Genomic DNA, 27,370 nt, shown 5'->3' on the forward strand with positions numbered 1-27,370 from the left:
CTTTTTATGTTTAAGGATTTTGATGAAATGGATTGATTTTAAAGCAAAATTTATAGCCAAAATTAATTTTTCTAAAAGCAGTTAAATTAACCACCAAATATCCTTAATAAAATTAAGAAACTAAAGTGTAATATACAGATAAATCAATCATCATTGCCATGATCAAATTACAAATGGTTTTGACACATTAATTTATTTCTCATATAGTAACAAATTATCAATTCATTTGTGTATTTTAATCGATGCGATGTCACTACTTGTGTCAGTCATCACTTGTGACGGCCTGTAAAGAAAAAGCTTTGGTCAAACACTAGTAACTTCAAAGGTTCCTAAGAATGTCAGTCAAATTGAAGAATTTATCATACTATGTGACAATCACCAACTATTTTGGCTTTGAAATATTATTTTAAAACTCTGGAAAGAGTAAAACTTCGTTTATGACAATTTTAAAAAAGTTGGATGTTTTCATCCAAGGTTTTTTAAACTTTGCAAAGATTAATTTTCCCCTTTCTGTACGATTTGCACTGCTAACGGAAATAGGCCAAAAGTACCAAACAGTGAAAGAAAACATCCCAAGGTGAATACCATCCATTCGTGAAAACCATCCTACCCTTTTGATAGTTTCCTATTTTCATGTTTAGGTTAGCCTTTATGTTTGATCATAGAATGACTTGAACTATGTTTGGTCGTAGAACGAATTCAGTTTATTTTTACTGCACTGAATTGACTAAACAATACGGAATGCTGAAAAATATATTTAAATATTATAAAATATATGTCAAGTGACAAAAGGGGTTAATAACTGTTGATGAAGAAATAGTGAAATGACCCAGATGTTATTATTATATTTAACTATTTTATATTTAAATTTAAAATTGCTAAGGTAGTGCGACCGTTACAGTCAAATCTAAACCACATGCTCGTGTATATTAGATATTAAAAATCTATTCTTGGTTATGTTTTTAGTCATCATCACTCTTAGTCAACTTGTGCATTTAGCCCATACAAAAAGTTCTAACTTTGATAGCGTATATCTGTGTTACTAGACGAGTAGATACCTAAAGAATACAATTTTACGGGCGTACTACCTTAATTATAAATTAAATATATTTAAATATAAACTATATTAATAATATACAAAATAATAATAATAATAACAATAATATTTATAACATAATTGTTTTAATATTTTAATTGTAAGTTTTATAAAATTGATAATATTATGTTTCGTATGTTAATAATTATTATATAATAAAAGTGAATGTGCATTTAAAGATCGTAATCTTTAATGAAATTCAAAATTGTTGTAGAGTCAGAGACACGTAAAATATAAAATTGTAATATTATTATCAACAATAATAAAAAATAATAATTGTCACTATTGGTTGTAATTGCTTGCCGCATTATTTTGATGTGTTTTATAACTTCTTCTTTTTTTCTTTTTTTAATTAGAAGCTCAATTTTTAGTTTTTCACTGTTAAAAATAACTTTACTTGAATTTATTTTTAAAACCATCGGTATTAAATGTAAGAAAATAATAATCGCAATATTCGAAAATAAAATATGTATTACTGTCAGATCGTAAAAAGCTGAAAATTTAATGAAATATCACATTATTATTTTGAGGAAAAATATTTTGTCATGCAAAAACCGGTGGTTTAAATAGAACTAGATAACTGGATTAAAATATGGAAATGAACTGTCTAATAAAAAATAATTGACTCAAACTGTTCAGGTTCATTAAACCCCATAGCTTTTAGATTTAATACTTCTGATGATTAACATTACTGAAACTCTCAAAATTTTGTTTGGTCTAGACAAAATTTTGACATAGGCTTTTAGGTTCCATAAAAAGCCCACTGTAATACATAATTAATATAGCGCTTAGTTTAGGCAAAATAAATTAAAAAATTTACCATTATCTTGCATATATGTGCGCTTTTTTTTCGTACAGCATAAAAATTAAGAGATACCCAAAAATAACAAAAATGGTCTTTATAAAAAAAAAAAAAAACTAATAATTTTTGATTAAAGAGAATTGAAAAAAAATTAAGATTACTAGACAAGGTATTTGTCAATATTTAGTTTACGCTGTATGTATCATATTAAAAATCATCAATTATACTCGAGAGACCATGATGTAAATAAATATCGTATACATGATTAAAAGTAAACAAAAACAAAAAGTAATAATAATAATTTTTGGTTTTTTGGTTTAAAACTAATTTAGACCCTCACAGAAAAGCCAAGAACATTTTTTGTAATGCATTTTTTTTCTCTATTTGTTACTATTTAAAAAAGGGACCCTATAGATCCATAACTGAATTATACTGCTCGTTTCGAACTGAAAGTCACTTTTTTTGGCCTGAATACGCTATAAAAATTTCAGTTCGATATCTCTTTTCGTTTGTGATCTATCGTCAGACAAGCAGGCAGATAGACTAACAGAATAAACTAATTAGGGGATTTTTTTGAACACCTATAACAAAATTGTAATATCACTATTCTTAAGCGTTACAAATTTGAGACTTAGCTTAATACACTCTGAGTATTTCATATAAAAAAAACAATATTTGTAAAACAGTTTTGCAATCAATTTCTTACTAAACTTTTGGTTTTCGAAAAAAATGTCTCTAACGAAAAATACTACTTTTTTAATAAGAAACATGAGAGTCATGCTTGTAATTGATATTTTTAAAAATCACCATGTTATAACGTTGATATTGAAATATATCGATTGATTTCTAGTGTCGAGTTTATTGATTGATAAAAACAATTATAAATTGATCGTGTGATATAGTTTGAAAATAAACCGTTAACATCATCTATGCATCTTAGAAACATTCAGACAACACACGCACATGTATTATTTCCACATTATCGTGATCTATATAATACACATTAAATACTTATATATGTTTACAAATGTGTTGATTGAAGTCTTGTTACACAAAAGACTTCTACAGGAGGTCAAGGCACATAACCTAAAGGCAACACATAATAAATATCATGTGTAATGTTATTGTATATATATCTGTTTCAGTTTGATTTATACAATTTTATTAATTGTTTTATGTAACCTATTTAAAAATAAATAAATTTAGATCAATTATTAACTGTTTATAATTATAACGAGAAGAAAATCATGTTGAAAAACAATCGAATCCATTTTTATATTCAAATATTTCATATGTTATATCACATGTCGATTTTGATTAAGAAGATTATTTCCTAAATGTATGTATATCAAATATGGTGGAATATCTGACAAAATCAGGCCATACTTATTACCATAAATAAAAGAGAAAGAAGTGTCGAAGGTAGCCGGTAGGAACTATGTTTCTTTCACTAGAAAGTTTTGTATTATTGAATAACAAGCACAATGAAGTAATGATAATAGAATTTTGTTAATTTTAAAACTAAATCTATAGACGTTTATGGGTTTCGATCTGACGGCCTTCCGCGTGATGATCAGACATCCTAACCAAAAGACCACGCCCTCGTGGAGAATACTTTTAATATTTCAAGATAATATACTATAGATAAAATAAAATTCAAAAACTAAAACCGCGACGACTACAGAATCAGTTTCTTAAAAGTATGAAAACAAGAAAATATTTTCATTTGTAATTGTGATGATAATTAAAATCGTCATTACAGTCAGTAAACCTCTAAGATTAAACAGTTTTCACAAAGGTTCCCCGACTGTAATGATCATTTTCTTGTTTTCATACTAGTAAGAGTGTGATTCTAAAGTCGACGGGATTTTAGTTTTTGAACTTTATTTAAACTATTTTGCGGTTATAAAACATTTATATATTTGAAAAATGCTAATTACGCCTTTTTGTTGGAAATTTAACATAGTATTATGAAATAAAAGTTTGTTTTTAGTTCATAACTTTATGTCCTCTAGAGGGGGCCATTTTAATGTAACATAGCTTTTAACCAGCGGACGATGAAGGCGCTTTTAACGACGTCTCATTTGCCGAATTATGATAAGTAGTTTAGAAACTAGGAGGGAAGATATGAACTCATAAACCTCACCATAGTATAATCGGGGTAAAAAGTGACAGTGTCGGACACTTTTTTCCGTCTAGTCCCCCACCCTTTAACGACGCGATAAGGACTATAACTGAACTATAACTATCCTATTAGTTGAGGATAACTGCTTTTAAATTCACTTACCAGTTTTGACCCGAACGAACATACATACATACATAGAGATGAGCTTGTAAAAACAACATTTTCGGATGAATTTTCTCGGACACTTTAAGGCCTCGGACACTTTAAGGCCTTCTACGGCTAAGTCGGCTTCTAGTCTTGAGTTATAAGATAATATATAATTGTATCTATAATTATGTTTAATTAGTTAATAGTTGAGTGATTAGACTATACTAATCTATTTGAAAAACAAACATTTGAATAAAGTCCGAAAGTGGTGAATTAAATGTCCATTGAATATTTTCCCGTTTTTAGTTAAACAACAAACTATTTTACAAAACTAAATCTTAAAAATATCTCTGTTTTATTAAACGCACTATTTATTTCACAAATAGTAAATCGCATCTAAATAATATCAACTCAAATACAATAGTTTATATTTTAATATTAAATGCATATCAATGCATAAATTTTATAGCCAAGAAAAGAACAATATTATATGCATAATACATAAATGAATAAAATACTTGGAATAACTTTTTTATAAAAACAAGAACTTATAAACAAATAAAAGAAAAAAAAAGATAAAGTAACAACAAATCTAATAATATGATTACAAATGAATTGTAATTTATTTAAAATAAATTTGCATTTACATCATAGAAATGATTCTATTATTTATAACATATTAGTATGTGAACTGATCATCGTAGTAATCTCTCCCTTATATCTCTTCAAGTTTTATTAATATTATATGAGTCTTCTTAATATTGTATCGGTTTTTGTTCCGAAAACTGTTTCATTACTCTTGGCACCTTTAGAATTTTACCACTTTAGTACATTTAATCAAAAATCGCGCCTGGGCTTCATCACTTTATTTTGCATTTGAATTGAATTTTAATAAAAATCGAGAATTCAATCTGCCTAACTTTTGCTTAATAGCCTATTCCGCCTTAAAATACATAAAAAAACGCTATTTATTTGTTTTGTTTCAATTCTGCATTCTTTAGCGTTGGTATATATGGCGATTTGCTAATCAAAAAAAGAACCATTAAATCGTTATTTTTCGATGTTAAAGTGAATAATAATTCAATCTTGGTTTTATAATCATGGCATTGTTCTCGTAAGACTTGCAAAACAAACACTTTGCCTATGAACCAAGGCCAAGACCATGTTATCAGCATCACATTCTCAGCAATAGTCTCCATTTGTGATCGATCCTTTTCGATGACTACGTAAACTAAATTCTTCTTTAAGATATTCAAGATTCAGTGTTCGATTGATCTTATTGATATAAATCTTCGAACCAAAGTTACTCTCAGCTCTCATCTCGATGTAATCGTATTACTCCCTATTTTGTTCTTATAATTTAAAACTATCCTTTTTCGATTTGATTGATGGTAGTCGTGAGGCCAACTCTCCTCAAGGTCCTCCCCACTTCATACGTAGGTACTCGGCTTCTATGCTTCTCTTCAAATCAGATTACAGTGGATGTAGCCTTTTATCCTGATTGCAGTCTTCTTATAAAGCATAAAAAGCTTTTTTTAATCGCAGGAGCACTTTTTTAATTGCACAGTTGGAGACAATGTTTCTTCTTCTCCGTCACAGTCCGGCTCTTGCCATGAGAAGTTGGGCTAACTTGACCAGGCTCCCTTTGACGAAACTTAACGGACCCTAGTGTGTCCCAGTCCAGGACAGCCACTCTAATCTAACTTAACCAAACTTAAATTAACCTCGTTAACGTTTAAAGGAGGGTGAAAAGAGATTTAAAAAATGATTAACTTTAACGTTATCTGGGAGGATTTACTACGAATGGGTCTTAGATCATATTGTGATTTTTTTTTTTTTGTAAATAAAGATAGCACTACAAAGAGTGAGTAAACAACGATAACAATATAACACAAATAATATGCTAAAATGAAATAGTAATAAAATAAACAAGCGAGAAGAAACAACAACATCCCATAAACAACATCAAAACAACAAAGATATACCAAATGAATGTGTTAAATAAAGTGAAACAAAGATAGTTAAAGATTTTAAAAAAAATTATAATAAAATGATAATAATGGGAACATTAACATGTCGAGTGCAATATTTGAATGATACAGACACATTCGCCTACACAAGCAGTTTTCCGGAGCCATCGCGACCTCCGGTGCACACCTTCAATACTACATTACCGCTCATTAACCAGTTAGCTGCTGTACATAGACTTCTTAAGGCGCCACATCGTGTAAGTTTTATATTGTAATTTTATTTTTAAGAAAAAAATGTTGTATACTTATAACTTACCTTCCTTCTTCTGTTACCTGTACACCTATTCTATCTAAGTGTATGTAAAGTAGGTACATTTACATTACACTACATATCTTTTACAATTTTTTTCTACTTCCTCGATTTAGAAATTTATTTATTTTTCTATTCTTCCGTATACTAAACATAATCTCATTTAATATTTATCGTTGTCCTATTTTATTGAGAGTTTTTAGAACATTAATAGTTTAGTAAGTGACAGTGTACATTTTGGGAAAGGATTTTATCAAGGACAAAAATTTAAGAATCAGTTTTTGAGGCAATGCAAATAATTGGTATTATTTCGCATAAGCTGTTTAGAATCATTTCCTAGATATACTTTGAGAAAAGCAGTTTAAAGCTTTAAACTTTCGTAATGTGGAAACTGGCTTTAACTTGAAAAAGCCTTTCTATCTTATGTAGACGTAAGATCTAGAAAAAAAAAACTCCGAGTGCTAACCTCATAGCCCTACAGTTGAGAAGATAGCTTCAAAAACAGTGGCTTATTAAGTATATGTTTTAAATAAACGCTATACGGTCTTCCTTGCCAAGTTCCTTCCTTGCCAATTTACCAAAAGGCCTCAGACCATTTAACAGTCCAGGGATGGCAATCCAATGGCTCACGTGCCGTTGATGGCACGTGACATAATATTTTAGGCACGCCACCGATCACAAAGTTTACTATGAAGTATTATATTACAAACAAACGCCAAACAAACGAGCATGCTGTGTCAAATTTCTAAAAACATCTTCAACATAGAAAATCAGACATTGCTTTTTGTTAATTAAAAAATACAGATTTCCATTTAAAAATGCACTTTGTTTTTCAATGACCTTGGAACGTAGTCATTAAGTTCAGGGCCAAGGTCATCTATGAAGAACCGACTTTGTATCGATCATTTCTCACTTGGCTTGGCTACCAAAAGAGAAAAAAATATCTATTTCCCGTTTTTCTAATAGTCTTAACGTGAAATCAGGCATTTGGTAAGCTGCTGATTGATTTGAAGTTTTTATTATATGATGTATTTGTTGTTGTGGTACAACTTTAGGGCGTTTTAAATAATTTATACATTCATATATGAAAAATAGCACATTCTACATTCATATACATACATAATAATATTATTCGTATGTAATTATATATACAAGATTATATTGTATGCATACAGTACTTGTAGGTTATTCTGTGGCTAGCTGTATGTATATAGAGTGTTTCTGACACATAGTTTAAGTTTCTGAACTATTTTCAGAACTCAGTCGAGAGATGGCGAGCAAACGAAAAGACGACACGGTTGCTTTGGTCGATTTGTTAGAGACCATGGAGTGTAAAAAGAAGCAAAAATGCAAAGATCGATTGGTGTAAAGATTAGCTTGCAAAGATCTTATATACTCATATAAGATTACTAAAAGGTTTCAGAGCTTACAGATTATCGTAATTATTTGCGGGTGAATGAAGAAGTGAAGAAAACCGTTGCGGGTGAAGAAAACCGTTTTCAGTTGTAACTCTTTTCAAAACAACTACGAGAACTTTTATTTCTCCTCATGATTATACCCGCAAATACAAAGACGACCGATAACCACAACAAAATCTGCACAGGCATGCTGAAGTGATTTACTTACAAGCCAAGGTTCTATGTCGGCTAGAAAATATTGAATTTCGATTATTCTCTCATTCCCCGTCGCCTGCAATAATCGCTAAGCTTTTGCAGCTTGACTGTAGCTGCTACCCCACACAATTTTGCTTTTTAAAGATAATCTACTAAAATTTCTTTTATAGTAATTTAAACAAATAGGAATACAAATTCAGTTGATTTAAATGGATTAATATTTTCTTAGATATGCCTGAAATCGATGGGAAAAATCGCTTTTCGTATATAATTTTGAACGATATCTCAAAAATTTGCGGAATAAAAAAATGCGGGGCAGTTTTTGGGGCCGATAGAAGTGAAAACTAATTAACTTGTGAATTTTAAGTACACATATATATATACACAGCCGTTCATAATTCTAGATAAATACGGTGGAAGCACAAATGAATATATTTGGAAAGAAGGTGTAATGTAATATATTTTTATTTATATGCGTTTCCACAATTTTTTTTCCATTTGTTTTAATTTTTTCATGCAGAGCCAAAAAATTAAAAATATTTTCAGATTTGTTTTTGTGCAGATCTCAAAATCATTTTGTCGTGGACCAAATTGTAAATTAACCACCTCGCATCCACTTTAACACGCACAAAATTTCATCAAAATCGGTCCACTCGTTTAGGAGGAGCTCAATTACAAACGCATGCGATGGCAGTGTAGATGACGCGAGTACAATGATTTTTGTTCACCCAAAAAGTGGTCAATGTGCCAAAAGAAGTTTTCGTTTCAAAATTTTATACTAAGTGAGTTAAAATCGGTTAAAATTTATAATTAGACGTCTATACTCCGAAATACTCGTTAGGGAAACTTTGAAATATTTGCTATAACTGCATACACTATTTTTATTGGACCACTGTATAATATAAAATAAAACAATCATCTGAATAACATTTATTATTATTGATTCAATTTGATCCCATTATAATTAAATCGAATGAATATATAAATAGTATATGCATATATCTACTATAACTATATACAATATACATATATAATATAAATACACAAACTCTTAACAACATGCTTTTAATTCTCTCCACATATTTTGTAATGAACTTTATATTGTACCGGGGATAACGGATTTATAAATTTTATACCTATACCAAGGTGTTATTATACTTTATTAGTTTAAGGTAGTTGTCTTGCTATGAGCAAAGTATTAGAAAATTTTAAATTTTTATATTTATAAAGGGTATTATAATACAATTACCGTCAAAAGTTGACGTTGATTGGCGAACTCGTAACTCTAGATAAGCATAATTAAAGTTCGGATCATTTACACCGAAAATGTAAGAGACATTGTGTTGTAGTTCTTGTGTTGTATGTGAGTACAGTTGTGTGACACAGTATAGAAGAAAAACATTATTTGGGAACTGAATATAGAAGTAAAAACTAAGTAACTTGTGAATTGTATAAATACACTTATATACACAATATATATAGCTGTTCGCAATTCTAGGTAAATATGAGCGTAAATAAATACACTTGAATAGTAAGATGTAATATAATATATTATTTATATGCGTTTCCACCATTTATTTCATGGGTTTTAATTTTTTGGTACGGAACCCTCAAAAACATTTTGAAGTGGACCGAATTGTGAATCTAAACTATCCTCGCATCCACTTTAACACACATACAAAATTTCATCAAAATTGATCCATCCGTTTAGGAGGAGTTCAATTACAAACACACGCGATGACGGTGTCGGTGACGATGACGGGAGTTCCATAATCATTGTTCACCCCAAACGTGTACAACGTGGAAAATGAAAGTTTCACTGCAAAGTCATACACTCTTAGCGCACATAAACCAAAACTTTTTGCAATAATGTAGCAAGGCAACATAGTTAATATTTTAGAGTTGTCAGCTCTCGATTTCTGGAAATGGGGGTACCGTAACAGTAGTTTTCCCTAGGTTGGAGTTGGAATTAGCTTGAAAAAAGAATATATTTAGATATACAAAACAAGGACAAATTATTTAGCCGCTTTCGTTTTGCAACATCTACAACCGCATGCAATTTTGCATTTCGCATAAAAAAATATCTCTTTTTTTAGTACGCAAAAAAGGATCAACTATATTCAGCATTCATTCCATATGTTTCTGATAAAATCGCCCGATCTATATAATATATGTAAAAAATCCGACAACCAACAGATGTGAAAGACTAGATGCGAGGAAGGCTGTGTGGTTTATTTTCCACCGTTGAATATGTTTTATTTTTTTGATTATAATGATTTTAATCGATTTTACGATTTAAAATATTATTTACATCAGAATGCAGGAAAAATTATTGTTTATTATTAAACCGTATCTAAGCGCCAGAACTGTGTTAATATTGCGTAGGTTGTTTTATTAATAATGAAAAATTTTATATATATATATATATATATATATATAGGGTGGGCATGGGGCAGAGAAATATACGATTTTAAAAACACTGTCAATTTTTCACTGTCAAAAAGAACCCATCAATTTTTTTCCTATATACTTTGAAACATCTTAAAATACATAAAAGAAAAACATTTAAATTGTAAACACGCTTATATTAACTTCACTTTTAACTTTCAAACATTGTAATAAAATCTTCAAAGTTACGTGTAACTTACTTATAATTGTCCTATTAACTAGAAAATTTGCACTAATATCAAGGATCGATGACAAAACAATAATTTAATATCCTTTATCCTATTTTATACAACTATCCTGTCGAGGATTCAGAATCGATAATTTTATCTTTATTACGTAGTTTCAAAATATTTTGATACTCATACCGATTAAAATTTCTGATAACGTCGTTTAATTCACTCACATGTTTGGTGTTTGTTTTACATCCTTTTCAAAATCGCACACTTATCAGTCTCTTTCTGTACATTTCATAAAAACGGTTGTATATACGATTTTGATTGAAACTTTCCATGAAATCTCATATTAATATAAAACTATAAATATCGTGTTGAGTTAAATTTAAATATTAGTGGTTTCTATCACCGAAAACATTTCAAAATATTTTTATAAAATGTAAATACAAAACCGGCTAAAAGACTTTTTTATATGTTTTTATAAAAAAATGTTACAAAAACTCAAGGCTGTGGATTTGAGAACAATTTTAACAATAATAATAACAATAAATATAATAATAATATTTACAAAAAAAAAACAAGATCTCTGAAATAAAACCACAGAAATAATAAAAAAGATTCAAACCAAAAGTTTTAATTTTTTTGACGTTTTTAATTAAAAGATCGACCTTGAAAGTAGTATACAATTTTTATTTACCTCTGTATATGGATAGCCCCTAGTAATTGTACAGTGGTAATAACAAAATGATATTTAAAACGGTTCTTGAAGGAGGTAGGCAGCGCATTAGATTAATCTAAAATCTAACTTTTGCTGCTCAAAGTAAGGAATAAATATAAACCGGCTTAGGTGGCATATATTTGCAAAATGAAAAAATTTACTAAATTTGGAAGATTGCTATACTTCTGGAACAATTGCCTATGAAGAACTATTATGTAATGTTATTATTATGTTGAACTATTATGAAATGTGATATGTATCACATTTTTGAGAAAAAGATTTTTGAAATAAATTATTTTTTAACGCTGGACCAAAAAGATGGGTGTTATAAGTTTATTGTATCTGTACTAAACGAATGAACCGATTTTGATTTCTTGTTTTGTTTCAAAGGTAAATTGGCCGAGAGTGTGCTAAGTTATGTTTCAAGTATGAATTTAGGTTTCTTTAGCCAGAACAGTTAGAAAAGACGTGATGATCTTCACATGGCCGAATAGATTTTTTTGAAACATAGCAAAAAACACTATCAATCAAAATTCCTTTCAAACAAACAAAAAATTCAACTAATCCGTTTAGGAACTACAATGCCACAAACGAATCGGTAAGACTTGATTTTATGTAGGGATGGGGTTTCTTCAAATATTCAAGTTAATATTATTTAAATATGCATTCTTTTTCCCGTTTCAATACCGATGAGAACATAGGAAAGATATTATTTACTAATTATTTGTGTTTATCTATTCTTTTCTGGATTCTTCCATTATATTTTTAATCGACTTCAAACAAAAACGGAATAGGATTATTAATTCAACTGTATTTTTTTTATTTTTTTATTATGTTTGTTACCTCAGAACTTTCGACTGGGTGAATCGATTTTATGATTCTTTATCTTTTTAAAAGCTGTTGCTTCCCGTGTGGTCCCATTTCATTTTGGCCCAGTTCTGACAACGGTATCCACGAGAAAACCATAAAAGTCTTTAATTTGCATTAAGTATGCACGACAAGAGGATTCACTAAAAATCATAAAATATAAAAAAATTTTAACAAAAAGAAAATCGACTTCAAAAGAAAAACTTCTCCAAAACAAATTATTATACACTATAAAGTACAAAAATTAAGATAATATAATGTAGTTAGCCAAGAAAACAACTCTGACAGAACAGTTTGCTACATTAGCTTGGCTGAAACTGACTCCAAAAATAACAATAATTTTAACTACATTATATTACATATTCATTTGTTTTGGAAAAGTTTTCTTTTGAAGTCGATTTTCTTTTTGTTAAAAGTTTTTTTTATTTGCATAAACCAAACGGTGCTTTTACACATAGATGTCGTTTGATTATTTCACATTAGATTTTTTGTTATAAAAATATTCTTTCGTTTATTTGATAGTTAATTTCTAAGAATTTATATACATTCATAGTAATTTTTTTTCTTAAATTAGATGGCGCCAAATTAATATAATTGTAATCACAATTTAATCTTATATAACAAAAAAAATATGATACGTATTTTGGTCATGGTCTCCATCCGCACTGAAAATTTAATAAAAACATGGGATACAAATATTTTATTATGTACAGCCCAATTGCGTTGAAAAAAAAAATACAATTTTAAAATATTTTTAAATAAAATAAACTTTCAGACTTTTTCTAAAAATTCCTATACGAAGGTGCTTTTATTCTTTAAGGTAGTTATCTTGCTATGGACAGTGTCAGAAAATTATAAATTTCGTAAGGATATTATAACATTAACACCAAAAGTATAGGAGAGGTAGTGTCTAAGTTTTCTAAAAATTGTTTAAAAAATCATTAGTTCAAATCATCTGTTAAATAAATAATAAAATGCATTGATAATGATAAAGTTAAAAAACCCCCGACGAATACGGTCTTTTCCTTGTAGATCTCTCCATAGTGAATTTTCTTGTAACACAGCTAAGATCACTCACCATCAAATTACCATCCAAACAAACAAAAAAATCAAAATCGGTTCAAATAAAGCCAACTACTAAGCCATAAAACCATTGATTGAGAGGGATTAAAATTAATTAATGAGTATTCATAATTTATCTCATTGTCTTATTCGCTGGTGGAGGATATAATATAACAAGGAACAAAAAAGTTTCTTGGTGCGGTTATTTCGTTTCACCGCGATATATTATTTAAATGTGAGAGTGTATCTGTGTGTCAGTTCTTGGTAACCAATTTATGCTAAATATAATTTTGATAAATTATATTTTATTAATTTATTTTTCTAGTGACTGATGAAGATATGTCTACCATTGAAATTAAATTTATTTAAATATAGTAAATATAAATAATAATTCTTTTTTTTTTATAAATATGATATCATAATCAATTTTGTTATATAATTGTTATAGTAGGTACTTGCAACTTTGTTCGCGTGGGCAAAAAAAATAATTTATTTTAATGTTCAATGTAAATTTCAATTTTTTCCTAGCAGATACTGGTAACTCCAATATTTACAAAGCTTCATTTCCACTACTAATTTAATCATTTGAAGTATTAGAAGATTTAAGTTTAAAAAAAAGTGAAAACAAATAATTGACTGAGTTAATTGTTGAAATATCATGTATAGGCAGTGTTGATTACGCAATCGTTTGTTTAAACAAAAAAAAGCCACTCTTAGAGAGCCACATATACATACATATCATAGACACATAACTGATATTCTCATATAATAGATGCATACTATATAATTTGCGCCTAATTTGCAATATCACGGGTAAACAGTGATGTTTACGAAAAAATGTTTCAACAAAAGTTGTTTTTTTTTTCATTAGGAACATTTTTTACATTTAAACTTTTGTTGTATCTCTGACGGTTTACAAAATGAGCCCTACGGACACAAAAACCAATTGACCTATGTTGCTCATTTACCTCACTTTTAATGTCTTAAGCAGATAGCAGGCAGGCAGACAGACAGATAGACAGACGGGCGGATGGACTGTCCAAAGGACAACCGGAAATTGATTTTTCGAACAAATATTAAAAAATTTTGTTCGTAGCATCAATAATTTTAAGTGTTACAAACTTGGGACTAAACTTATTATTCTTTGATATATTTCTTTTATGGTTTAAAAATTAAGATAGAATTAATTTCTGCGATGAAATGACAATTTTTTGTAGTTTATTATCATTATATTTGCATTAAGGAAGTTGAATATCTTGACATCTTCAGGTACAGCGATTTTGATGACGAGAAATTGAAGAGAATTCTTTACAAACAAACGTTCTTTTCTCTTGAAATGTCCTTTTTTTAGAGTAATATGTCATTTTGGTTAATTTATGATAACAAAAGTTAATTAAAAGCTATTTTAACTATTTTAAATGCATAGTTCTATTTATTTAGAAAAATACAATATTTTCCAAACACAGTAGAATTGGCGGGAAAAATTTCATTCCTCAAGTTTTATTCGCAAGAAGATTCTATCCAAAAGATTCTTCCACCCTCTGCAATATCTCGTGGTCTTAGGAACATATTACCGTGGAAACGAAAGAATTCGTTAAAATATTTTAATGAGTCGTATGTTTTCATTGACTTTCTTATCGATCTATATCCTCTACACTCTACACTCCCATGAAGCCCTTCGGTCGTCTAAACCCATTATGCTCTCGCATGGCATTTGTATTCCTTAATATTTTATTCGTACACAGAGGTTAAAATTAAACTATTGAACACGATTTTATAAACTATATTATAGCTATTACTTTATATTATTATTATAAAAATAGATGCACGCGCGTTACAAAGGTAATTTAAAGTTAAATATTGTGTGTTTTTGCATTCATTTTATTATTAATTTGCATCATTTAAATTACATTGCATAGTGCACAAAGTAAAATACGAGATAGGAAGTAAACATGGCACAGAACACGCGGATGCGACTGTTTATACCATGTATATATGAAATATACATGGTATATTAAGTTTAGTCCCAAGTTTGTAACGCTTAAAAATAATGATGCTAGGAAAAAAATTTTGTCATAGGTGTTCATAAAATCACCAAATTAGTCCATTTCCGGTTGTCCGTCCGTCTGCCCGTCCGTCCGTCTGTGGACACGATAACTCAAGAACGAAAAAATATATCGAGCTGAAATTTTTACAGCGTACTCAGGACGTAAAAAGTGAGGTCAAGTTCGTAAATGAGCATCATAGGTCAATTGGGTCTTGGGTCCGTAGAACCCATCTTGTAAATCGTTAGAGATAGAACAAAAGTTTAATTGTAAAAAATGTTCCTTATCAAAAATTAAACAACTTTTGTTTGAAACATTTTTTCGTAAACATCACTGTTTACCCGCGAGGCCGCCAATTAGGCGGAAATTTTATAATATGTACTATACTTGATTATCAGTTATGTATGTGTCACGTGTTTGTATGTGTAATGTGATAAAGAAATCAACACTGACTACGCATGGTATTTCAACAATTAAGTCAGTCAATTGTTTGTTTTCACTTGTTGAAATTAAGTTTACAACCTAGTTGCAAAGCTAACTAGTAGTTAATAAACTCAAAATACACAGATTTGAAACTGGCTTTAATCAAATCTCATTTCCATCAAGTTAAGGACCAAAAAAATCTTGTTTTCTTAGTAAAATCTTTAAATCGCGTATATTCAATCTCATTAATGCCTTTTATAAGCAAAAAAAATACCTCTTGCGATGTTAAATTTATAGATTTGAGCTGTTAAATTTTGCGTTAAGCTTTTGAAAGGTTAATTTTCTGAAAAAAAAATTGGAAAGCTAATATTCATTAGTTAAAACCATGGCAAGTATTTTTCTATGAAGAAAATTGTAGCAAGCGGCATTCGTTTTTCCAAAAAATAAATTTAAAGCGATGAGATAGTATGCATTTGTGTGTTATTTCTTCTATAAATGATTTTCTGTATATTTTTAGGTATCAATATTTCAAAAACTATGGTATCTATATATTGGAGAAAATTATACTCTTAATTTTCGTCTAACTTTCTCAAGTTCTAACAGAATTTATTAATAAAACTCGAAACCGAAGTCTCAAGTATGATCATTCATTGATAAAATTACATAAAGAAATTTCGGTTGTATATCCTACTATTAGGATGTAGGATGTTTGGCTTACTCGTAAAATAGTATTATGGTTACTTGTTTAGATTAGGTTAAGTTAGAGTGGCTGTCCTGGGGCGGGACACAATTAAACCATAGGTCCGTTGTGATACCGAAAAAGGCTTGGCCCATCCCCGGGCACTACTCCATGAACCATTTGGAGCTGTTTAAGAACTGCAGGAGTGCTTTGACGTCGACGGACTTTAGGTCGGAGAGGTCGTCAAAGAAAGGCTGGCTCAAGTAAGTCCATCTTCTCATGACAAGAGCTGGGCAGTGACAGAGAAGATGAGACATTGTCTCGTCCTCCTCACTACTGTGACAGCTCCTGCAGTAGTCGTGATACACTGCCAGTCCCAGGCGTTCAGTATGCCTGCCGCCCAACCAGTGGTTACATATTTAAAAACGATACTGTTTATATTCATTTCAGCCTATTTGTTAGAGTTTATGTCTTAAAAATGTGCTGAATTTACTTACGTTACAATCGTATAATAATAATAATAACACTCTAGGTACTGTTCAATGCAACAGAACACATCAGGTATTTTTATAACTAATTTAATATTATAAATAAATATAATTTTTAACATATGTATGTAATAAGTATATTGTATTTTATATGTGGGATGATTTGTTCAGTATTCAATAAAACAAATCAATTTGATCATTATGCATGGATATGAACTGTTCAAATGCTTACAATTTCATTTCATATAGAAATAACTGTGCCTTGTTTTCTTCTATTTTTACCAAAAGATTTTTGAATCACAAACATTTATTGTAGATAATTAAATTACCTACCTTTTTTGTAAAACATTTTTTTTTTGTATCACTAACCGTTTATGACTTATACGATTATGACAATTAAGTTATTGATTATTTGACCTATATTTCTTCTAATATTTGTTTAAACAATAATACTAAAACTTCTTTCTAAAATTAATGTTGTTGAAGATATTACGCGTTGAATATTGCATTACAGCTACAGATAATTGAGAATTTTTTCTTGCATTAATTTACAGGAGTTATTTTTTTCTAAAAATAGGTTTATTATCACATACTGAATGTAAATACACAAAACCCTTACAAATTTGGAGGGGGGAAGGGCCGCCATTTTAAGAAAAACCGTTACGACCTATAGCCCCGTAACCGTGCACTTTAAGCCGAAAATGGTAATAACTTTTTTTGTAGATAATTAAATTTCCTATCTTTTTGGTCAATTTTTTTTTTTAATTTTAAGGGATAAGGGCACCTTTTTCAGATAAGAAGGCAAATTATTTATTGCTTATTATGTCACTAACATTAATATTTTTCATATATTTATTGAATTTTTATCATTACACTATGTATATCTCTTTTTACACCATGTATGTATGAAATAAACATAGTATATTAAGTTTAATCCCAAGTGGCTGTTCATAAAATCACAAAATTTGTCCATTTCCGGTTGTCTGTCTGTCTGCCAACATGATAACTCAAGAACGAAAAGAGATATCAAGCTGAAATTTTTATAGCGTGCTTAGGACGTAAAAAGTGCGGTCGAGTTCGTAAATGAGCAACTTGGGTCAACTGGGTCTTGGGTCCGTAGGACCCATCTTGTAAACGGCTAGAGATAGAACAAAGTTTAAATGTAAAAAATGTTAACCAACTTTTGTTTCAAACATGTTTTCGTACACATCACTGTTTACTCACGAGGGCGCAAAATAGGCGCAAATTGTATAGTAGATATGTATTATATGGTAATATCAGTTATGTATGTGTGACATGTATGTATGTGTAGTGTGGCAGTGTGATCAACACAGTCTATACATGATATTTGAACAATTAATTCAGTCAATTGTTTGTTTCCACTTGTTTATATTAATCTTGAACCCGGTGATTGCAAAATTAAACACGTTTTAACTTTATAAATATTAATTTTAGAAAAAAATGTTTAAAGTACATGTTTTAGGAAAGTTGTAGATTTAAAAGTTATTATCATTTTCTTGTTTAAACAAAAATTAGAAGAGATATCGCTCAAATAGTCAATAAGTAAATCGTCATAGTCGTATAAATCATAAACAGTTAGTTTTAATTATCTACAATAGAGATTATTACCATTTTTGATCTAAAGTGCACCGCTATGGAAATATAGCCTAAAACTAATGGAAATATGGAAATATAGCCCAAATAGGTTTTCATTAAAATGGAGGAACCACCCCCGCCTATTTTTGTAAGGATTTTGTGCATTTACTTTCAGTACGTGATACTGAAGCCTATTAAATAAAAAAATAAGTCCTGTAATTTAGCGCATTATGGACAAGAGTAACTAGCTTCTATATAACCTGTATTAATATAAAAATTAAAAAAATTGCAAAATAAAAGTTATATTGTAGAATATGTTGTGAATATGATCGTACATAATAATATACCTAACAACATGGAATACATATTTAGTCGTCAGTCGTTCGTTGTTAAATATCGTGGGTTATAGATAAATAATCAGAAAGTGTTTATAAATTTTATAAAGTTAAATAACATTTTATTCTCTTTATAATAATAATACTAATAATAAAAATAAAAATGTAATATAATGGATTTTCATTAAGTATATAAATAGTTTTTATTTAAATACATGACATGAATTTATTGTTAAATTTGTTACTTTTAATAATAATGATCGTCTAAGTCAATTAAAAATATATAAGCATTAATTATATATATTAAGTTAAAATAGAGGAACATGGGCTTAAATCATACAGTTAACACTTTAGCTCAAATTCAATTCACAATAACCAAACATAGGTCTTTCCGAAATCTCCACCATTCAAATTTTTGCTCATTATTGTATTTTAAAATAGGTAAAAGGCTACAATGTTTGGACTAATTTGTTTGCACAAAGAGCACAAACCGGGATGTTTGTCCTTCGACAGTTTAAAGTCCGCCGCTTTGTTGAATTGAGTGATGATCCATTAAGCATAATATGGTGAACCTGAATGAGGGGGTGGTGGATTTTAAAATTTCCGGGGCTATAACTTTAAGTAGACAGCAAACTTTCAACCAAAATTATAATATGAATGAATCATTAAAAAAGTTAGGTACTCACATCAACGACATCTGCACTATAATTAATTAATATTTATTGATTATTATCACTAAAATTATTAACAAATAAATATTTTGACATTCTACTATTTGTACTATTTACACCGTACAGAGTCGGATATTCGTAAACTAACGCAAGTACACTAACAGGCCCGAAAATTTCTGAAGGCAATATTTTTCTGCTTACATCTTTAATCTCGTGATGAAAGAAATTCTCACAGTTTCTGAAAGACTTATATTTAAAATATATTTAAAAAATCTGTAGATAGGTGAACAAATTTGAAAAATGTTTACTTCGAAAATAGATAAAATTATATAAAGATAGAAAATGTTTCAACCACTAGTACTTACTATATAAAAAACTAAGGTTATTTTAGTTTTAAATCGAGGCTGAGCAAAATGTTTATAACAAGAGTGTTGCAAAACAAACCGAATGAAACCGAATTGAAAAATTTTAAAACACACAGATCAGGTTTTAAAGTCTATGCAAATTGAAAATTCAGAATTCCAAAATAGATAAAATTATAAGAAGATAGAATAAGTTTCAACCACATATTCCTTTCGAAAAATAAAAGTTATTTATGTTTTAAAGTGTGAGCAAAATTCTCGTAACGGGAGTGCTGACGACTTAATAAGGCTGCAAAATAAAGTGGATAAAAACTGAAAAGTTCTGTAGCATTCATACACACAGATCAAATTTTTTATGCAGATCATTCAAGCCATGGTATTTTACAGATTTCCCTTACGTATTAACAAAATATAAAAATTTAATTTTAAATTAGATACGATTTTATATTTAAATAGACGTGATTAATTTAGAAATTTTACATAACATTCCTGTTGAAATATAGAAACAAATTAAATGACATTTCATTATTTATGATTACGAACTCTGAACATTTGATCCTAACGAATGCTATTCTGGTCAAACAAACAATACAATACACAAATTACAAACGTGAGAGTTTGTAAATTTTAATATTTTTTATCTTGCTAATTTCCAAAAACATTTAAATAAAAATTTTTAAGGGTCAAGCCCTTATTGTACTAATTGTTGTTGTTGTCTAAAAGCAAATACATTTTATACAGAGCTATTTAATCCTATAAAAATCTATCACTATTGTATGTAGAGTAGAGAATCTGTTTTTATAACATTATACACTTTTACAAAATATTCAAAACTAGAGAAATTTTTGTATACGAACATGGACTTATTAAAAAATTATTACATGTGCTACCTCCAGGAATCATATTTTGAGAAATATACAGGATGGTCGAACTTATTACAGCCGTACTTTTTCATCCAAAGGTAAAAAATTGAAATAATGACAATTTCTCGATACACTTATAGCCGAGAAATTGTCCTTTTTTAGATATAAATTGATGAAATTTTGGGAATAAGAATATTATGAATATTGCCAAAACGACTCCTTTAAAAAATTAGAAATAATAATAAAGTTTGAGGCGCTTTTTTCTCGAAAGGAGTTTTTTCTCATAAGCTTTAAATCATAAAGAGCTCTTAGCTTATACTGACAAATTTCTAATTTTTCTAAGCAATTGTTTTGAAATATTCACAAAATATCCTTTTCCCTCCAATGTTCAATACCCTTTAAAATTATTCTAGAAAAGGGCACTCTCCCGGTATAAGTTTATTATGAAATTGATATTATGTTAACATTCGATGAAGGCCTTTTGTTATAATATTGACCTTCCTATAGAATTTTCGGCAATTTTATTTGCTGGAGGCGTTGGGAATTTAGATTAAATTAGTCCGATTGAATTTTCGAATAGGCAATCGTGATATATAACATATCATCATGGTGGCTACAATATATGCATATCGACCACAATATATATAATATAGATTTTTAATTTTAATCAAAAAATACAACACATATTGAGTTTTGTTGTAAATATTTTTTTTTTAAACTTGTTTTACCAATCTATTTTCGGCAATCACCAAAACAAAACAAACAAAAAAAGTTCAACAAAGAACAGCTGTTAACCGCAAAACTGAATATGTTATGTATGAGACAAAATCAAAAAGGCAGATCAATTTCGAATGTGCATTTTATTTTTAATCATAACATAATTTTATTTTTAGACGTTGAACTTTTTTTTAAATGTAGGCATATTATTATTTTATTACAAGCGCGGATCCAGAAAGAGGAGATCCAGCCAACTGTTCACTCCAAAAAAAAACTTTAAATTATTCGAAAGTATAGTTCCTAGTAACAATACATGATACAGTTAGATAAGATGTATTAAGCATATCTTACATATTATTTGGATATTTTTTCGATTTTTTTAAATGGATATTACTTAAAAAAGCGAAAAAATTATGAAAACTCATTCTAAGATCAAATATTTTCTTGAGAAAATTTAGCAAAAAGTTCAAAAATCAGTTCCGTTTGATGATTGGATTGGAACGGCCAACACTCTGGCCAGGATTGGGTGTCAGGCATACTAGCCTGACACAGTCATGGCAACCAGGACTGATCGTCTATGGCTAATGCCTGGAACCTATTTGGGTCCAGGCAAGTCAACCAATCATTCTTTTGTCGGGATCATCGGCCAAGCATTGTCAAATAGAATGAATTAAAATCGAATAAAAAGTGACTGTTGTAACATATACTTGGGTCAGTAACCTAACATTGGTGGTCTTTGTATGATGTAATTCGATCATAGGCCAACCATTGCTATTATGTGGTCAGCCAACTATCGGCTGAATGAGTGGCCGATTGTTTAACTGGTGGATTCGATAGTGGATCCATTGGCCGCTCACCAAACGTTAATTCTGAATCGCCTAATACTGGTATTTCATTCATTGGTCAATCATTCAACGGCCAGTCCTTGATAAGTTGCATGCCTGATAGTTCCTATACGTAATCGTGTTGATATTTCATTTCAATTTCAAAATCAACCATATTAACTACTCCTCAGAACAACCAGATTAGATGATTATTTTTAGAGATCCCTTGAATTGCTCCAAAATAAAAGGTTTTTTTATAGTATTTTAGGGAATATCTCAAAAATTACTCACTCAATCGTTAATTTGTTTTGTTTTGATACAAATTACGCTATTTAGCATAGTTTTTCTCCATTTCTCAAAGAGTAGTTACTCATTAAAATATATAGAGAAACCAATATTGTCATGATGGGTGATTTTTCCGGACCAATTTTCGTGAATATTTTAGTAACATACGGCTCAATGAACCAAATTTTCGTGTTTTTCATGCAAAAAAGAACTCCATCCAAAAAAATCTAATCCGCGCTTGTATTATACAAGAAGACAAACTATAAAATATCTCACAGACAGACAAATGGTCGTTTCTTTTTTTAAAACGCACGTTGTGGAATATACGGAACACGAATTTACGATTATACCGATGCGATTATTACATCAGATTGTGTAAAAAAAACTTTTTTTTTCGTTTTGTTTTGTTTTGGTTGTAATTTATGATAGATAATTTAATAAAATAGTAATATTTAATGTAGCAATGGGTCATTAAGATTATTGGCACGATTTACAAAAATAATTTTTTTTTTTAATATAAAGTGCCTATTCTGTTTGTAAAAGAAATCCTCTTCCTTAAACATACTTATGTTATGATTTATGTGAAGACCTCAATAATTATTACTTTTATTTTCTATTCTTTATTTATTATAGAGAAGATCTTTTACTTGCGTAATTTCTTCGTAACGAGTACGTTTTATATAAACTCTAATACTAATTTTAAAATTTTAAGATCCGAGATATGTCAGTCATATTTCGTGTCCTACCGTTTTTATCTATAAAATTGGAATTTTTTTCACCATAATTGCTTTGTGAAAGATGGGTAGATAATTAGTAATAGACCGAACCACCACTTTGTTAAAAATTCGGAGAGAAGATATACATTCCTAAAATTTCTCCAAAAATCATTAGTTTCATAAAGATAGGTGGATAAGAATTCGTTGTAACATGGCATATATGCCTATCGCCACCAAGCCATGTTTCGCAACATTAAAATGCTGACCTCCTCGGAAGTATTTCAACGTTGGGGGCTTATATGCCCCCTCTCCTGATTGAAACGGCTTTGTTCACAAAACGATATCTTCGATTGGTAATTAAAATCTGTTTGCAAATATCTCGCACAAATTTTTTCCGTATAGACAGAACCACCACTTTATTATAGATTTAGAGAGAAGATATACGTCTCCAAAATTTCTCAAAAAATTATGAGTTCCACTAAGATAGGCGGATGGAATTAATTCGTTGTATGACTATGGCCTTGAATCCATGTTTCGCAATACTGAACTTATATACCCCCTCCCCCTAATTGAGTTACGAGATTGAATTTTGGTTCAAAGTGGTATATATAACGATATCTTCGACTGGTCTTAAAACCTCGTTGCACAAATATCGCACAATTTTTTCCGTACGGAAGAAGAACTTATCAAATTTAGAAACAAGGTTACCTAAATTTTAGTATATAAGATATTTAAAGCTTCGAAAAATAATCTACAAAGAAGTCGAAATTTCCGTGGTAATAATATAATTATATTTTACTGTTTAGTAAATGTTTAAATTATGAAAAATATTTTTGCTTGTACAAAATTGATTACCATCATTAATTTTAAACACAGAAAACAATTGTCTGTCTTTCTTAAACAATTTTTTATCCGACTACGCTCCTACCAAATAAGGGATAATGTATTTCAAGGCAATGTGGGTATTATATGTCCATATTGTATCCTACAAATGATTTCAATCGATATTACGGGAGAAATATGATAATATTACTTCATGAATAATGGACATCTTTCGCTATAATTAGTCACGTAAGACTAAATAAAAAACTGTTTTCCAGTAACTGCACCATATTTAGTCTACTTGGGTTATAATTGCAAAATTTAAAAAAAAGAAGAAGAAATTTTCATGGTTTTTTTTATTGACAAACTTGGATTATTCATTAGACCAACATCTTAAACAAGTCTGCAAAGAATCAGAACTACCGGGTTTGACGCAAACTACCCCGTACTTTCAAATGACAAGGTTATTGGATTAAATAACTTCTTCATTAAAGATTTAATTGCATAATGGCTTAGGTGATACGAAAATGCATTACTCATTTCTCTGAAATGAGAAGCTATTGATAAAATTGATTGTCAGATGACAAAGTTTTCTTCACATTTAAATCATTTATAAATATAATGACTATAAAAATATCAAAAGCTTCAATGATGATAACAAAGAATCTACTGCCTGAAGAAATTCAAGTTTTTATGTTGCACCAAAATATCACCTTGCCAAAGGCAGCAATCAAGTTAAACGGGATGAGAAGAACATCACATCATATTTTGTTTTGTGAACCGTGAAAGTGTTCGCTTATAAAACTGGTTTTCCCAATTCCATTTTTGACATAATTATTTAGATAAAGTATGCTAAAATTAAGGTTTTTATCGCGTGTATGTATGAAAAAAACCATTTTTATGATTTCCTTTTAATATTCAATAAAAATCGTATCAGTTTATTATATGAATAATTTTATTGATCAGGCATGGGCAAATGTGACTCAGAGAAGTCCCTCGGACTCCTAACTTAAAATACGAGTAAGACAGCTGTCACTAGTGACAACCTAACCAGCATATGAAAAGTTGATTTAAAAGGAACGAATAGGAAAAATTATTTAATTGCTTATGTCTTGTTTATCATCCGATTTTAATTTTAATAAGAAAAAAAATATAAAAAATCCAGGTGTCTTAAAATAAATTTTTTCATGACATTATCAGCAATTACTTTATAAAATATCAATAATTTCATATTATTACAATTTCAAAAAAATTTGACAAATTGCTTTTATTTTTACTTAAAATTTTTATTAATACATTGTTTTCTTTTTGTTACAGGTACGTACTTAATTTAATTTCGATTTTTCCCCAAAAAATGATGTAAGTAAAATTTTATATAAGCCGTGGTGACCAACTAATACATAGTTAGCAAAAAGTTTTTACTAAATTAAACCAAAAAAATAAATTCGAGTTCATGTTGTTTCAATTTATATGTCGCTCAGTGTATTTTAAAAACAAGCAGTAGCTATATTATATATGTGATTATAAACCCAATAGGCGCCACCAAAAACTGCTTTCTACAATCATAAATTACAAAATGGTTGGTTATAACTGTTATTTAAAAAAATATAAAAATATATTAAAAAATTTAAATAATTTGTTTTGTTTTTTGTGTTTTTTAAAAAATTTTATATTTTTTGTCTGGTTGACATTTCGTAACCGCTTTTATACTGTGACAAATTTTATATGATTTTAATAATTCATCGTTGTAATAATTTTTTTAAATACCGTATAAAATTAATTCTTGTGACAAATATTACATATTAATTAAAAATTATTATTTCTTAAATCTATTTACACGATAACAAAATGTTAATTTTATTTTCATTAATAATAAATTAAATTATTAACGTAATGATTCCTACAATAAATGTTTTTATTTTAATGGGTTAAATAAACAGTGCTGGATTTACACTAGGGGCTTTCGGGGCTAGCGCCCAGGGCGGCAAATTTTCTAGGGCGGCAAAATTTGGAAAGTGAGAAAACATTTTCTATACAATATATAAATAACTAATTCTTTTAAATAAACATTTGATCTTTCAAGAAATATAATTGCTGCATTATGTATCAAATTAAAATTTTGTATATTATAATATATTAAATTTAAGTGAAAACTATATTAAAATAAAATTAATTTATTTCCATAAAGGTTTGAAAAAATAAAATTTGATATTTTTTTTTCTGGAATTGATAAGTATAGTTTTTTTTTTTGAAGAATTAAAAAAATTCTTTTTTCTCATGTTTATTGAGAACTCTGGACATAAAGCTGAAGATTTGCTAGTTGCTGTATTATCTGTTCTTGAGTTTTTTGATCTTGATCTCTCAGATTGTCAAAGTCAGTCATATGATAACGCGAATAATTTATCAGGGATTTATTCGGGCTTACAGGCAAGAATTCATGAAATTATATCTTGCAGAACATGCTCCTTGTGCTGCTCATTCTACTGAAATATTCATACTGAAAAAAGAATTGCATTAAAATCTTTATCTGCAACCAGATAGTCAGCTCTTTATGAAGCGGTTCTTTTTTCTGCAATTAATTAGTTATTCTAATTCTTAAAAAATAAGATATCAAAACTATTAAAATAAAATTTCAGTCATAGGGCGGCATTTTCTTCAGTGCCCCAGGGCGGCAGAAATTTAAATCCGGCCCTGTAAATAAATTTAATTTGTCATGGAACTGAAAATTCCCGATGCTTCCACCAATTTTATACTGTGTACATATTCAGAAAAACTGTGAACCCTTAATGGAATATCTATTAGTTTTATTTTTTCCAGTTTTTTGGGGAATCGATAAAGATAAAGTTGGAGAATTATTCAATTAAGGAAATTGATACTTTAAACGTAGTTCAAGTTTCAAATAAGTTAAGAGATCTTTTCGGTTTTTTACACTAAAAATCGACAGTTTTTGTATCTTATTTTTGGAGAAACTTTACTATTTTACTGATGAGAAATTTTATAATTCCTTTAAATGATAAATTATAAGAATCGTCTTCATTATGAGCTCACGGTCTAATACTTAACTCGAATGGATATAACCACATTAGCGTGTGATTAAATATAATTATTAAAAATACATAAAAATAATTTGGCTTCTTTATTACACAATTAAAGTAATAAATTTATAAAAAAAACAAAGTTAATAATCGTATATTGTTTTATGATGCAAATATG

The 27,370-nt window shown here is 29.0% G+C and overlaps 1 protein-coding gene across 6 annotated transcripts in view; it reads left to right on the forward strand.

Moving 5' to 3' along the window:
- Positions 1–27,370, forward strand: part of LOC123296690 (FH1/FH2 domain-containing protein 3) — a 129,420-nt gene that overhangs the window by 56,679 nt on the left and 45,371 nt on the right. Inside the window, exon 1 of one of the 6 annotated variants that reach the window (XM_044878278.1) lies at positions 6,149–6,397. The exons of 4 other annotated variants lie outside the window; for them this stretch is intronic. In XM_044878278.1, coding sequence (XP_044734213.1) covers positions 6,221–6,397 — 177 coding nt within the window. In that variant the 5' untranslated portion in view covers positions 6,149–6,220. Of the gene's footprint in view, positions 1–6,148; positions 6,398–27,370 lie in introns of those variants that run through there. One more of the 6 variants, XM_044878279.1, reaches the window with a different exon arrangement.

Source organism: Chrysoperla carnea, chromosome 3 (assembly GCF_905475395.1).
Source record: "Chrysoperla carnea chromosome 3, inChrCarn1.1, whole genome shotgun sequence".
Classification (NCBI taxonomy): Eukaryota; Metazoa; Arthropoda; class Insecta; order Neuroptera; family Chrysopidae; genus Chrysoperla; species Chrysoperla carnea.